Genomic DNA, 14,604 nt, shown 5'->3' on the forward strand with positions numbered 1-14,604 from the left:
ACGAGCCGTAATCAAACGCTCTGCCGAATTATTGTTTCACATCGCCAACGGTTCAGTATGAGGCGTTTGAGTTGCTCTCAGAAGGTAATGCACGGGAGGCCAACTAATATAGGATTTCCACTAAGCTGTAACTTTGCACACAGTCAGGCTGCGTGCCGGCTGGGCTAAAGTGCCTTAATTACTGCATGAGAACGGCGTCAGAAACCTCCCTTAGCCACTGCCACTGCGGTGTGGGCCATTAAAGAAGACGGATGGATGGATGGAGGCACAGCTAGAAGCGATACAGCTCCTCTCGGACCCCATCCCCCCCCACCCCACCCCACCCCCACCCCCCTCCACCCTCCACCCTTCTCACTCTCAAAGTGCCTAAGTGGGCCTGATTGCCTAAGTGGACCCCACTCCCGGACGCCTCTTTCCTTCCCTCCCTTCCCCGTGCGCTCGCTCTTTGTTGTTCCATTTTCGAGCATGTTGGACTCTGGGGGTTCTGTGGTTTGCCTTGCTGAGTGGGGTTTTACAATTTGGGGCCCACTTGTTTGGCTTTTAATACGCACTGCAGTCAGGGTTGCTAACCATTCAGGCTTCCTCTACGACCGTTTGGTCGTTCTCCGGTTCAATGTGGCCTGATTGCTGCATTGTTGATGATGGTGATTATTAGAGCTTGTGATCATCTGTCACCATGGGACCAAGAAATATACAGCCAAGTTGCCAGGAAAGAATGTCGATTTCTTGACGTAAAAAAATGGGCTCTGAATTGCTTCGTTTGATGAACAGTGCAATCATAAATGGCTGGAGACTGATTAGGTGTTACGCATCTCTCAGTTTTTCACTCTGTCGTTTCCCTCCCTGTCTCATTAGGTTCATCAGTTTTGGGCACGGAGGACGACCTGGCTGTGTCGCTTCGTTTCACGAACTTTGGAGCCAGCCCTCCCTCCTCAGATGAAGACTCTGGCCTATCCAGCTTTGTAGAAAACCCACAGTACTTCTGCGGCATCATCAAGGACAAAGACATGTGTGAGTGTGATGAACTCATTGCCACTGCGATGACGCTTGATGATCTGTTAGTGAATTCACGCTCATTTTTCATAAAACATGACATGTCAGTGCCCAAACTTCAGGAAATCTCACCATCTACTGCATATAATTAGATTTTTGTCAGAGAAAGTGGTGAAATTTAAATACAATCAACTTTGCGTGCAATCAGAACATCAGGTCATCAAGTCTCCATGGGTGATGTTTTATCTAAATGTCCGTCTCATAAGCATTATCACCAAGATGTGGGCTGCTAATGCCAAACCTGTCTGTATCCATGAACAGGCGTCCAGCATATCAAACGGCAGGACATTGTGCTGAAGTGGGAGTTGGGTGAAGGAGCGTTTGGCAAAGTCTACCTGGCAGAGTGTGCCAACCTCAGTCCTGACAGCGACAAGATGCTGGTCGCCATCAAAGTGAGTCTCTATCCACGACCTCACAACCACTTTCACTGTTAATATTTGGCTTTGTTTCCTCTCAGTATTTGCAAATATGGTGAAACCAATTTAGCAGTTAGGATTAGGGTTCGGCAGGGGTGGAAAGAATACTAAAATTTCCTGCTAGGTTAGGGTTAGAGTAGTAGAAGTAGTAGAAGTACAGTAGTAGAAGTAGAGTTAGTGCTACTTGGCAGAAATGTTACTCAAATATAAGTAATATTACTGGTGTAAAAATCTATATAAGTAAAAGTAAAAAGTGGCTCATTTGAAATGAGTTACTTTTTTTTTGTAATTAAATGTTTTTTATTTTTAGATTTTTAAGTTTCCCTTTTAGAGGGTGAATGACATACATAGGAGCATACAGAATAGTGCAGATTAGAAATGAGTTACTTTTTGACAAAATAGAAAACTGTTACATATGATTTTCCTATACAATGCTATAATCCTTTAATAAGAATTAAAAAAAATCATAAAATAAAGTGCATAAACAAAGTAAAGCCTTCTTTTCGGACTGACTATTCACTGCTAATCGTCCCACAATTTGACAATTCACAATTGATCAGTTTATGATGTGATGCTTATGAGGAACCTGCAAAATTTATACTCTTTAATGGATGTGATTTAAAATGTAGTAAACTAAAATTCTCAAGTCAGAAGTAAAAGTTAAAGTTAATGACTACAAAAAAAAAACACTCAAGAGTGTACAATTACACAAAAAGCTACTCAATTTCAGTAACAAGAGTGAATGTAATTAATTAGCTTCCACCTTGGGTTTAGATTTGGAAAAGTACTGCACATATACTTTAATAATCCATATATTGAAATTAGACCTTGTGGTTTCAGAGTGCTGTGTCTTTGTTGATGACAGTCTGGTGGTTTAATGTTACAACAGGTTAATGCAAACCACAGCGAATAAAAGAAATCAGTTTACAGCCCCGGTGGTTAGCTCAGCTCAGATTCATCATCCTATTAACCGTGAGGCATGAGGACAGATACTTTTATACACATTTTCCCTCATGATAGCATACAGAACATCCATGACAACTATTTCTTTACCTTTTCTATCATACATGATGATTCTGAGGACATAAGGATTAATAGTTTGGCCTCTACTCATGTTGTCAATTTAAGGATTTTAAGCTTTTTCTACTGTTGTGTTCATTGTAAGTTGCTCTGTATTGAGTCTTCGCCAAATGCCTGAAGTGTAAATGTAAATGTGCATCTACTGTGTGGCTCAGACTCTGAAGGATGCCAACGAGTCGACCCGGCAGGACTTCCAGAGGGAGGCGGAGCTGCTGACGGTGCTCCAGCACCAGCACATTGTGCGATTCTACGGCGTGTGTACAGACGGAGAGCCGCTGGCCATGGTGTTTGAATACATGAGGCACGGAGACCTCAACCGCTTCCTCAGGTACGTTGGATACCAGAGGTGGTAGAAGTGCACAAATTCCTTACTCAAGTAAAAGTGCAAATACTCATCTAATAATATGCTCTGATAGAAGTTGAAGTACCATTTCAAATCCTTTACGAAAGTCAAAGTATAAAAGTACATGGTCTTAAAAGTATAAAAGTAAAAGTCATTCTCTGAAAAAGTCATTTCTAATGTTCTGAACTGGTTTCTGTTGAGTGTTCCTCTGAATCCCAGATGAGAAAGAGTCTGCAGCTCAAATCACATTCACGTTAATTCTAGCAGCTGAATTCACTACGTTCATTTTCTCTCTTGTTGCTTCTCTCTTCTTCGTGTTGCTTCTCTCTCCCTTTCCTTCCTTTGTGGTGTCGCTTTGCTGAACAAGTAGCCAACTTTGCTGAACAAGTAGCCAATCTCATCTGGCTCTTGATCAGCTGCTTCAGGGACAGAAGCTGTCTGATGCCCAAAATCTTTTTTTTTTTTAGAAAATCAGTTGATGATTTCCCAAGAGTAACAAGTCTGTTTTGGAAATGTAGTGAGTAGAAAGTACAGATTTTTATTTTGAAATGTAGTGAGTCAAAGTAAAAAGTCTTCAGTGAAAGAAAAACTTGAGTAAAGTACAGATACTGTACAGTAATGAAATATTGTTACTTTGTTGTATCCCACCTCTGTTGGATACCTGCGCAGGACAGCCGGGGAGTCACAGGTTCGATCCCCACAACAGCCAAGCTGTCCATCCCTCATAATACTCGCCCTGTGCAAATAGGGCTTCACAGTGAAATTCAAATTATGGCAAGATTTTATTATAATACTTACACAGATACACAGATTCAGCCTTTAAGGATGAATGGGAAACAGGTTCATGTCCTTAGTGTGCAGAAGTCCCTGCTTCTGTGCTTGTGGTGGATATTCTGAATAAATGGTTAGAGAGATTGGGTCCAAAAAAGGAAGGTAAAAAAAAAAAGCCAATCCATCTATACTAGTTTCTTTGAACAACATGGTGACCTGTTATGCGGTGTCATGAAGGAAACAAATTCATAATTACACTTATATGGTTATTGAGGTGCTTTATGAATGTGTGAGCCTACTGAGTTACATGCTGCAGGTTTAAGTATTAAACCAACATAATAAATGTTTGCAAGAAGATTCGGCCACCATCTTGCTTGATTAAAAGTATTACCCCTGAATTTCATTTCTACTCTTCTTTCAATAAACCAATGATTCATGGGTCAACAGTGGCAGTGGTTTACAATGTGTGTTTAGAGGGAACTAGATGTTCAGTATTATTTTGTAGCCTCAGCATCACAATATGGTCTTTCAGACCAATGTCATGGACAAGACTAACCATTTTCCACTGGTTTCCACTCTTCAGTATTAGCCTCCTCCTTGTCTGTATTCACCCTTCTTGCTCCTCTAGTGCTCTCAACAAAGCCACTTCACACACACACACACACACACACACACACACACACACACACACACACACACACACACACACACACACACACACACCCCCTCCTTCAGCAACAACCATCCAAGTGCCCTCGAGCAAGGCACTCAACCAACAACTGCTCATAGTGAAGCCAACAGTGAGAGACTGTGGTTGTGCTGGGCAGCTCCCAGGTGTCAATGTATGTAATTACATGAATTTAATGTAGGGCTTTGCTGGAAAAGAGCACGAATCCTCAAGTAAATGCTAAGAAAAAAAGCTGACCTCTGACAAGTAACTACAGTTCTTATGCCAAGCTGCACTTGAAGACGCTGTTAGCTGCAGCCCTGCCATCAGTCAAACCCGATGTGTGCTCAAGAGCTGAACCCACTCCGCTGACCTTGGTGAACCACATGAGAGGTTAGGATGGTTACGCAACATAGCTGTAGTGCAGCGGTTCTGTATGTTTAAGAAGCACTGCAGGCATAAAGGGACTCAGAGGCTAAGAGGAGAGCGCTGGGGAAGAGTTTGTTCTGGACTATATCAACAAAAATTTCCGATGTTGCCGCTTTTCCGCACTTTAAGGTCTCTGAAGTCCTATTTGCATGGGACTAATATTACCTAGGCACATCCAGTGATGTGTGATGACTGCAGAGATCGTCTGTGATTTTAATGCCATGTGAATCTTTCGTGTGTGTTATTTGTAAAGTAAAAAGTTACCTTCCGTATTTTATAAGCCAGAAGCCTGCTTTGCTAATCCTGTGCGAATCAAACTCTTCGTTTAAGCCGATAATTTATTTTTCTTCTTTTTCTTCTAAACACGCAATTTCTATCTTCCCCCTGTCATGAAAAATGGAGGCAGGAGAAAGGTTTTTTCATTATCATGTGTGAATGCGTTTGATGAAACGAAGTGGTTGGAGGTTGCGCCATTATTTACATGAGGTCCTCATATAATACTGGCCTTGTGCATAGGGCTTTACAGTGAAATTCAAATTATGGCAAGATTTTATTATAATGCTGATCCACACAGACCAGATTCAGCCTCTGGGGATGAATGGGGGAACAGGCTCTTGTCCTTAGTGTGCAGAAGTCCCTGCTTCTATGATTGTGTGGCAAAAATTGTCCTCTATAAAGTAAGTGTGGTGGATATTTTGAATTACAGCAGAGATTGGGTCCAAAACAGTAAAGTCACAGGTTTGACCCCTAGATGTCTATCTGTCAGACTTTCCTTGAACAACATACTGAGCTCCTATGCGGTGTGTCAGAGGGATATGCAGCAAACAAATTCATAATTACACTTGTAATTACTGTGTAATATGGTCATCGAAGCACTTGAAGATTAAAATATGCATATTGTTCCAGTAATATTTAAAACATCTATGTCTTGAACCCTTATGAGCGAGCTGGATGAATCACTTCAGACTGAGACAGCGTTGACCCATTAGAGTTCACTTGGCACCTGGGAAACAGTCTGAAAAAACTATTAGAGCAGACGCAGTTGATGCGTGTCTGCCAGGTGTCTTCCACAGGAGACAGATTGGGGATGAAAACACACACACACACACACAGACACACACACACACATGCATGCACACACACAAATTTTGCCTGAGATATATGTCCACGAATGGATGGAAATCGCATTTCCAGCAGACAGCATGGGTGATGTGTCTGAGGGCTCCACAATGCAGCTGCTTTTCCATCCTACCACCTGCCTTTTAAACTAATAGTGATTGTATAGACAACTTCCTTTCTAAGGAGGAGAGGAGGGGGGGGGGGCAACAGGGGACAAAGTGGAGAGGAGGAATATCAGGATGGATGGAAACACATCAGTGGTGATTTGCTCATTTAGTCTGGAGTCAGAAGTGAGAGTGGGTGTTTATGATCCACAAGGACAACTGTGGAACGTTAGGAGAGCGGAGGATCAGCGTACAGTACATCTCTGAATTGCATTATTGCAAATCAATTGAGGGCGTATTGCAAGCCTTATGCTTCGTATTAACCATCATCGTTAAACGGGTTTATGATGGCGTGGCCGCGGCGACCATGTCTGTAATGCTTTTAACATCTCATATATGTCAAAAATGTTCAATCTGCAGATTGCATGCTGAAGTCATTGTCCTTTAGGTCGCGCTAGGTCGATGCCATAGTTACCAACACACTGAAAGACCAATCCCAGTGTTCGATTAATCCGGACAGCCAATAGCAACACAAAAGATCAGACAGGGTAGGAAGAGGTCAGAATGTTTTGTTCTTTACAGATGGAAATACATCTCTGCGTATACAAGTTCCCTCTTGTACTCCGCAGTAATTAGCATTTCTGCTCCTAATGCAGTAAATAAATGCAGTAAAACAGAATCCAATCCAGTTCTGTGGACAAAACAGTGAACAATGCAGGAAGTAAGACACACACAGATATATGCATGAGTGCACACACACGCTCAAACACACACACACAAAGACAATACAGAGACAGATACAGTATAGAAGTTCACAAATACACATACACACACACATACATGTACATTTAACTTGAGTCTTATGTGTCTTATGTGTTCTTTTTACCTTATCTCTTATGTGTTTTTTGCCTGAATGACCTGAGGCTCATAATCAAGAATCCCAATGCATTTTTATGTAAATGGAAGATAAACTTGACACTTGAAACTTGCACAAACACACATGGACACAGATAATGACAGGCACACACACACACACACACACACACACACACACACACACACACAATAGAATCAGATGGGGTGTCCTGGTAGCTCAGTTACCTAAGGTGCATATTATGCAACTGCAACATCCTGGGTTCAATTTCCCTCTCTCTCCCTCTCTTTCTCTCTCCCTCTCTACCATATCATCTCATCTCATCATCTCTTCACTACCAACTGTCTAATTAAGCAGAAATGGCATAAAAATATCCCTTAAAAAGCAGAATTATAACCTCCTGCAGCCCAGATACAAACCGACAGTCGTATCCCCTCCCTCTGTCTCCCTCAGAGCCCACGGTCCTGACGCCCGCATCCTGGAGGAGGTGAAGATGCCCCCGCTGGGTCAGCTCACTCTGCCCCAGATGCTGCACATCGCCGCCCAGATCGCCTCGGGCATGGTCTACCTGGCCTCGCTGCACTTCGTCCACCGAGACCTGGCCACCCGCAACTGCCTGGTGGGGGAGGGGCTGGTGGTCAAAATTGGCGACTTTGGCATGTCACGCGATATCTACAGCACAGACTACTACCGGGTGAGCTGGAGGGGGAGAGAGAGAGAGGAGAGTCTGAAGATCACACCTACAGTTTCTTTTCTTGTTCCAGAGGGGAAAAGTTTACTTGTTTTTGGTTTGTTTAGGTTCACACTGACCAAACAGAAGTCACATGGTCTCACAAGTAGCTTGCTTATTGGACAGAGTGTTGGTAACCTGTCCCCCTGCCAGGTTAGAGATTTTGGCAGCAATCATTGCTTGGTATGAGAGACCTTGGTGAGATTTAAAAAGTTAAAGGGGAATACCACACAATTCCAAATTGCACAAATTGTCACAGTATCACAATGCCTTAAGACAGTTAAGCTTGCTCTAGTGAAGATTTATTCCTGGGTGCCCATGTAATTACACCGTGTTCTGTATTGGACAGCTCCAGTGAAAACTGATTTGCAAAATTGGCAAAATTGTGCCAAGCCGAGTGGCCAAGCTGATTTTTAGTAGTGATGAATACATTTTCTGTCTCATAATGAATCAAACTACTATGAAGTGAAGCTTTCTTGGATGTTAAAGCTCCAACAAACAATCTTTTTGTCCACAAGTTCTGCCTCCCATTGATTTTAAGTCGCTGTGCACGTTCATTATGGAAAGGTCAGGGATGAGCATCCAGCTTGAGCACAAACAACAGTCTTGGTTCTCTGGATTCTGGATTTAGAAAAACATTTTAGACTTATTATTAAAGTTATTAAAGGGTGACATTCCTGTAAATCACAATTTAAACAGAGCATTACATTCTGTTTATGCATAAGAATTTTTAGCGCAGGCAAGACATTTAATCATTCACCTTGAGACGTGTTTTATGTTGTATTATTATAAAATTCAATGCATTCCCTTGCGCATGAACTTATATTGGCCTCACACATTAAGATGCCCCGCCTCCTCGTCCTCCTCAGGTGGGCGGGCGCACCATGCTGCCGATCCGCTGGATGCCGCCGGAGAGCATCATGTACAGGAAGTTCACCACGGAGAGCGACATCTGGAGCTTCGGCGTCGTCCTCTGGGAGATCTTCACCTACGGCAAGCAGCCCTGGTACCAGCTGTCCAACAGTGAGGTGGGTTGGCAACGTGAAGAGGGCATTTATGAAGGTAGTGACACACAAGTCAACTTTACTGGCAACTCTGATGGGCAACACTTGTCCCAAAAATTGCCTTGTGTTTCACCACCCAAAGGAAACACGCCCACACAAACATGTTTTTGAAGCCATAATCGACCATTTTAAAGCTGTGCTAGGCAATTTTTCACCCTTGCAGCCCCAAATGACAGTAGGAGGTAAATGGTTAGATTTCTTCTTCTTCGTGGCGGGTGGAGGTTGGTGGGGTTGGAGGTGGCGAAAGGTTCAGCCATCATACAGTCCAGTTTTCTCTGGATGGAGCGCTCACTCACTGCTCTTTTGAAGACAGATTTGTATTTCGCTCTTAAAGGGAAACCAAACACAGAGACGACTTTTCAGGTTGGACTGACATCTACTGGTTACAAGCATTGCAAGCTGTTACAATTGCAACCTGCTATTGGCTGATCTTGGTTACCTGTGATGTAGGTTACAAGTGTTTGGCAAGTGTTTGTCCACCCATAGAGCTGATACGGATATCTCAAGTGTTAAAGTCACAATGAAACCACATTTTTAGAGCATCTTGCTTCCTTAATGTGATGTATGTCCTGTTGAAACAGGATATTTGGGCAGGACATAATGTGGGATCATTCAAAAGTGTAAACCAATGGCATATCAGTCAGGGAGAGAAAGGCAGTTTTATTGGATGGGAGGGGTGGAGGGGCGGGATTCAAAAATCTGTGTTTTATTGGTTGGAATTTTTATTTACTCCTCCTGGTACCACTAAAGTCACCACTAAACATTTTTTCGCTTTCCAGTTGGTAAAAGTAATGAGATTTTGATATAAACATACAATAAAAGAACATTTTTGACATTTGGTATTATTAGGCGTGTGACTTTAAATTAACTCTGATGGGTGTGGACTTATAGAAACACTGGCAGCGCTGATTTTTACACTCTAAAAGTTAAATTAACTGGTGATTTTGCAAGGAGGATTGTAAACAGTAGGCTTAAATATTTCGATCTTTTTCTTGGATCTCTCACAGAATGTAGGTATAAGAAACGGGACATTTTCCTTCTAGATGAAGTATACTTCAGTCCATATATTACAGGAGTTTTTCAGCTCTATACTCTACTAAACTAATCAATAAGTTCATAGTAATTAAGGGCAGTCCAGTCCAGCGCTTTCAGCTTGCGCACCAAGAAGTGGGACTCTGTCTCAACCACAACTTGCTATTACTGGGCAAAACCCTCTCTCCTTTCAAGAGGAGGGTAGATCACTTTTCCCATCCACTCAATTCTAATCTCATTGGCTTTCATCTTTGCCCAGGGCCAATGAGCTTTAACCTTGTTAGCCTAATACGTCTCGGCCAATAAAGGACAGGCGTAATTATCATGTTGCCTAAATAAGCAATGGCAGGCATAAATCATCCCAAAACACTCTGGCTCGGCATGCTGCGGCGGCGGCGGCCATTTTGGGAGGTTGTTATCTGCCTTTGTTCAGCTATGAGGTTGATTGAAAGGCCATTTCGGCATGAAGTGGCTCAGTGCTGACAGGTCTCTTCTGTTCATTGGATCAGGCCGGGGTTAACAACGGGGAAGAGACTGAATCACTAACCCTTCATTTGGAGAGCAGAGGGCCGGCTGTCGCACTCCTCTCTCACATGCTTGACAGTGATTTATTCACTGAGCGGCACGGGAGTGTGAACTCAATCCGTCAGTCCAAACAGTAGTGTCTATGCCTTTGGCTGTTCAGATTTTAGTTGATCTTATTTGTCCCCAAGGTTGTTTTTTTTTTGCTTCCTACTCTGCTATTGGACACATCTGTAAATCTGTGAATCGCCAAGGTTGTTTTGCCACAAAATCTTCTTGCGGAAAAGTCTGTTATCTGTTTATTCGAAAACGTCCTTGGTACATGATCAGCTGATTCCCGAAGTCTCTCTGAAAATGGAAGGTGTGCTTGCTTTGCTCTGTCAAATATTAAATACAACAAGGACATTTAGTGGATTTGACGTCCATGGCCAGAGTGTAGGGGTCTTTATCAACTTAACTGACTAAAACTTTTTTAAAGCTACAATATGCAGCTTTTCACCTTGAGGCAGTCAGGTGTAATGCTGATTCCGCCCTCCTCGCCCTCAGTTGGTCAAGTATCCGCCCCAACACTTGTCACTCATCTTTATAAGCTGTCTAGCTTCAAACAATATCTATTCTGAGGCTGAGGTGAAGCAGCCCGTGAATGCAGGGAATGTGCAATGAAAAAACAAGCAAGGCTGATGTTCACCGTGTTTTTGAACGGGTCTTGTCTGCTACATGTTTAGCTTCACTATACTTTAGTTTCTTACTGCTGTCCGCCATTGTTGTTGCTTTTACTTTGCTTCCCCCCACACAGCACATGGTCTACGCCCCAAAATGCCCCAAACATCATTGAAAAGCCATTTACAGGCAAACAGGGGGATTTAGGCAGGTACACACAGGGTCACAGACAGACACAGACTGATAGCGTATAATATATCCTATTTATTTATTGGTGCGTATTGCAGCTTTAACACCTAATCTCTCCCCCCCCCCCACCCAACTCCGACAGGCCATCGAGTGCATCACACAGGGACGGGAGCTGGAGAGACCGCGCACCTGCCCCAAGGAGGTGCACCTCCTGATGCAGGGCTGCTGGCAGCGGGAGCCCCAGCAGAGGCTGGTCATCAAGGACATCCACAGCCGCCTGCTGGTCCTGGTCAAGAACCCTCCGGTCTACCTGGACATCCTGGGCTAAGAGAGGCCGAGAGCCAGCCAGGGAGCGGAGATCACCGGCCCGGGGAGAGGGTCGGGAGAGGGAGGTTCCGGTCTCGGTTCGTAAACGATTGGAGAGCTAAAACTTGCTCCTTCGTTTTCGTTTCTCTAATCTGGTCCAGTTATTTTAAACAGGTTCCTCTCGGTTTAGCCTTGGCTCCAGTCTGGAAGTTTAGTTCTTCTTTTATCCGTTATGAGGACCACATTAATTTCAAATACCTCCCAGTTGCTGTTTTTTTCCAGCCTTGACGCTTGATGGACAGTCTGGACACTTTGCAGCGACCGTGCCGCTTCAGTTTGGCCTCATCCCCCCAATCCCTATTCTCTGGAGACCTGTCAAATGTTTACCACGGTGTTTTAATGTTTATCTGATGTGGGATCAAGCTGATGGAGGGACATGCATGGATAAGTGTTGAGTAACAGTATATGGGCTTTACTTTCCCGGGAATGCGATTTAAGATGATGGATTGTCAGGGATTTGGCTCCGAGCTCCGAGTTCCTGCAACGCTCGCTTTGAGAGAGTAGTGTTCAGTTTTACATGAATCAAAAAGCAGTTAGACACTAATGATATGAACGGCAATTAGAAAATGAAACTTATTACAAGAGAGGGCACTTCAGTGACTTGAGTGTCAAAAGTGTGAAACCCAATTTTGCAGTTTTGGGTACAGCAGGCGGTCGCTGAAGTTGGACAAGCTCTGATATGGAAAGGATTATTTAAAGGTTTTCAGTGAATGTACCAGATATCCAAGTTGTACAATCAAAGCTTTCTATCATTTGACCTCTTATTTATTTTGTTACTGACATGATGAAAACACTGTTTGTTTCTAATGTATCAAATCCAATGTATCATATGAATATTTTTCAAAAACAAGAACAAAATGGCTTTTATCAGCAGTGAACGTGTTCCCTGGTGTATTAGCTCTACTATGTTTACATCGTTTACATTTAATGCTGTCAGTTTTCCTGTCAAATACTAATAAGTGTAAAAAAAAAAAAAATACTTCCAAAGAATATCGGTTTGACATGTGGCCTGGCTGCAAGAATCAGATTCACAGTACTGAGTGGCTTTTGTACAAATCAGCAATGTTTAACATTCTATTATAATGACCTTCGACATCAAAGCATTGCATTGAAATTCGGTAAAGGGCAAGATGGTGGGTGGTGGGGAGGAGGGGGTGATACAGTGAGATGGTTTCAGAAGTAACAGATGGATGAAGGTGACTGAAACTCCAGCAGGAGAGGGACAGATGGGGTTGAAACAGAGATTGGAGGCGAGGCGACCGCCACACGTGGGTGCAAAACAAAAACAAAAAAAAACAAAAAAAAAATGGAAAAGGCCCACAGTTCATGTCTAAATCCAACCCTTGACGTCCAAATGGGATGTTCTGAGGGGGGGAAAGCTGATGTTTTACATGGGAAAGCTGATGTTTTATTGTAAGTGTAAAAACCATTGCGATGCCTTTAAGTGTAAATACTGTATGTACATAACCTGTATTAATGTCAAAAACAAAATATCTTCTTCAAGTATTGTTACTCCAGCACTTTGTATATTGTCTGCCCTTAAAATAAAAACAAACTTGATTAAAAATGCCTGTCCGCTGCATACTAACACCCCTCTGCATCAGTCAATCGATCAATATTGTGAAGACTTGGAACCATCTCTGTTTAAAGTTGGACATCTTTCTTAACAAAGCTCTTCAAGCACCTTCTATTATTTTGACGAACTAATCAGCAACCTGCAGCGTCTCCATGGGATCCTCACCAGACCAGACAGTTATTGAAAAGGAATAATCAAGTTTCATATTGCCTTACGTGTGTGTGTGTGTGTGTGTGTGTGTGTGTGTGTTCCAGCAAAAAAATACACACACACACTGTCCAAAACCATTGGAGAGCAACCTCTCTCCACCTCACACCCCCCTCACTCCTCTCCATGCAGAGCGTCTCCAGGGAGTGGTAATGGATTGTGAGTAATGCTATCACCCCCCACCACCCCCCTCCTCCTCCTCCTCCTCCTCCTCCTCCCCCTCATCCCCCCCCCTCTCTCTGGTGTACTAGGGATGAAAACACTTGGAAGACTCGTGTCTGGCCTATTGTTTCTTCTAGTCTCTACAGGCAGATACTGTCCAGATAGGCATGGCACGCTCTGCAATGAACACGCTGTTCCCCTTTATGTTTCATTTGTGGTTTTCAGAATCAGCCTTTTTTTTTTTTTTAGAACTATTTGAAATCCAGCCCAGGTTAGATATGGAATATGATTATTTAAAAAAAAGGGGGTTGTAATTGAGGCCATTTTTAAGCTGGAACTTCTATTAGAGTTGTGCAGCAGGGAGAAAACGGTGCTTTGCTTTTTTAACCCTCAACCCTGCTACACATAGCAAGAGTTTGGGTCCAAAATGAGAAATCCACTCTCCCATATTGACTGCTGGCATTAAAGTTAAGCACATTATGGGTTAGTGCTGAAGTTAGGACTCATCTTATAAGATGTTTGCTTATAAAGTAGTTTTTTTTTTTTTTTTAGGACAATCATATATGTTTTTCAAATATTGCCTGATGGCAAAATGTTTCCAAAATGGATTTCTTTCTTTCTTTCTTTCTTTCTTTCTTCACATTTTAAAGACAAGAAACCCTTCATATGTATTGATTTCTTATGGTGAATGGATTGTTCATTTCTTTTATTATTTTTGTAACGCTGACTGGGATTGCACCTTTTTTTCTTTCCTTTATGTTGTCCTCCGCTGAAAATAAACCTCCCTGCACGTTGCTCTTCGCTATCCATCCTTTGTTTAAATCGTTGAAAATGACTTGAGTTGTAGGAAAACCCACTTTCAGAAAGTGTATCAGAGAGTTATTTGATGTAAATTTGATGAACGGTCTACACCACCCTCAACAAGAACAGAGGTGTGACAGTGAAAGTCACATAAGTTGGTGGATGCTGTGTGTGTTTGTTTTGTATGGGTGGCCTCAGTGGGAATCCAACCTCTAACTGCTGTTGTCCTGCTCTACCCATTCAGCTATGCAGAACCACACTGTGTGCTGCTGAAACATCACATTTCACTACAGCCTGTAGCTTTCATATTCAAAGGTGTTTATTTATTCCCCACTATGCATACCTCATCCCCAGCACCTGCTTTTCACATGTAAAGTCGGCCAACGTCAAGTTTTCCTGCAGCTAAATCTTTAAGAACTCAGACATTCTTTCAAACCTG

General features: G+C 42.8%; 1 protein-coding gene across 1 annotated transcript in view; it reads left to right on the top strand.

The window, feature by feature from the left end:
- The window catches only part of ntrk1 (neurotrophic tyrosine kinase, receptor, type 1), a 32,352-nt gene extending 20,971 nt beyond the window's left edge, over positions 1-11,381 (top strand). Inside the window, exons 12-17 of the mRNA XM_071521976.1 lie at positions 856-1,011; positions 1,315-1,445; positions 2,705-2,877; positions 7,310-7,550; positions 8,456-8,614; positions 11,196-11,381. Of these exons, the coding sequence (XP_071378077.1) occupies positions 856-1,011; positions 1,315-1,445; positions 2,705-2,877; positions 7,310-7,550; positions 8,456-8,614; positions 11,196-11,381 (1,046 nt within the window). The remainder of the gene's footprint in view (positions 1-855; positions 1,012-1,314; positions 1,446-2,704; positions 2,878-7,309; positions 7,551-8,455; positions 8,615-11,195) is intronic.
- Positions 11,382-14,604: the final 3,223 nt, after the last annotated feature.

The sequence above is a fragment of the Centroberyx affinis genome, unplaced genomic scaffold, assembly GCF_046629955.1.
Source record: "Centroberyx affinis isolate AG114_WGS23_722 - 3 ecotype Tasmania unplaced genomic scaffold, CSIRO-AGI_Caff_v1 ptg000948l_1, whole genome shotgun sequence".
Lineage (NCBI taxonomy): Eukaryota > Metazoa > Chordata > Actinopteri > Beryciformes > Berycidae > Centroberyx > Centroberyx affinis.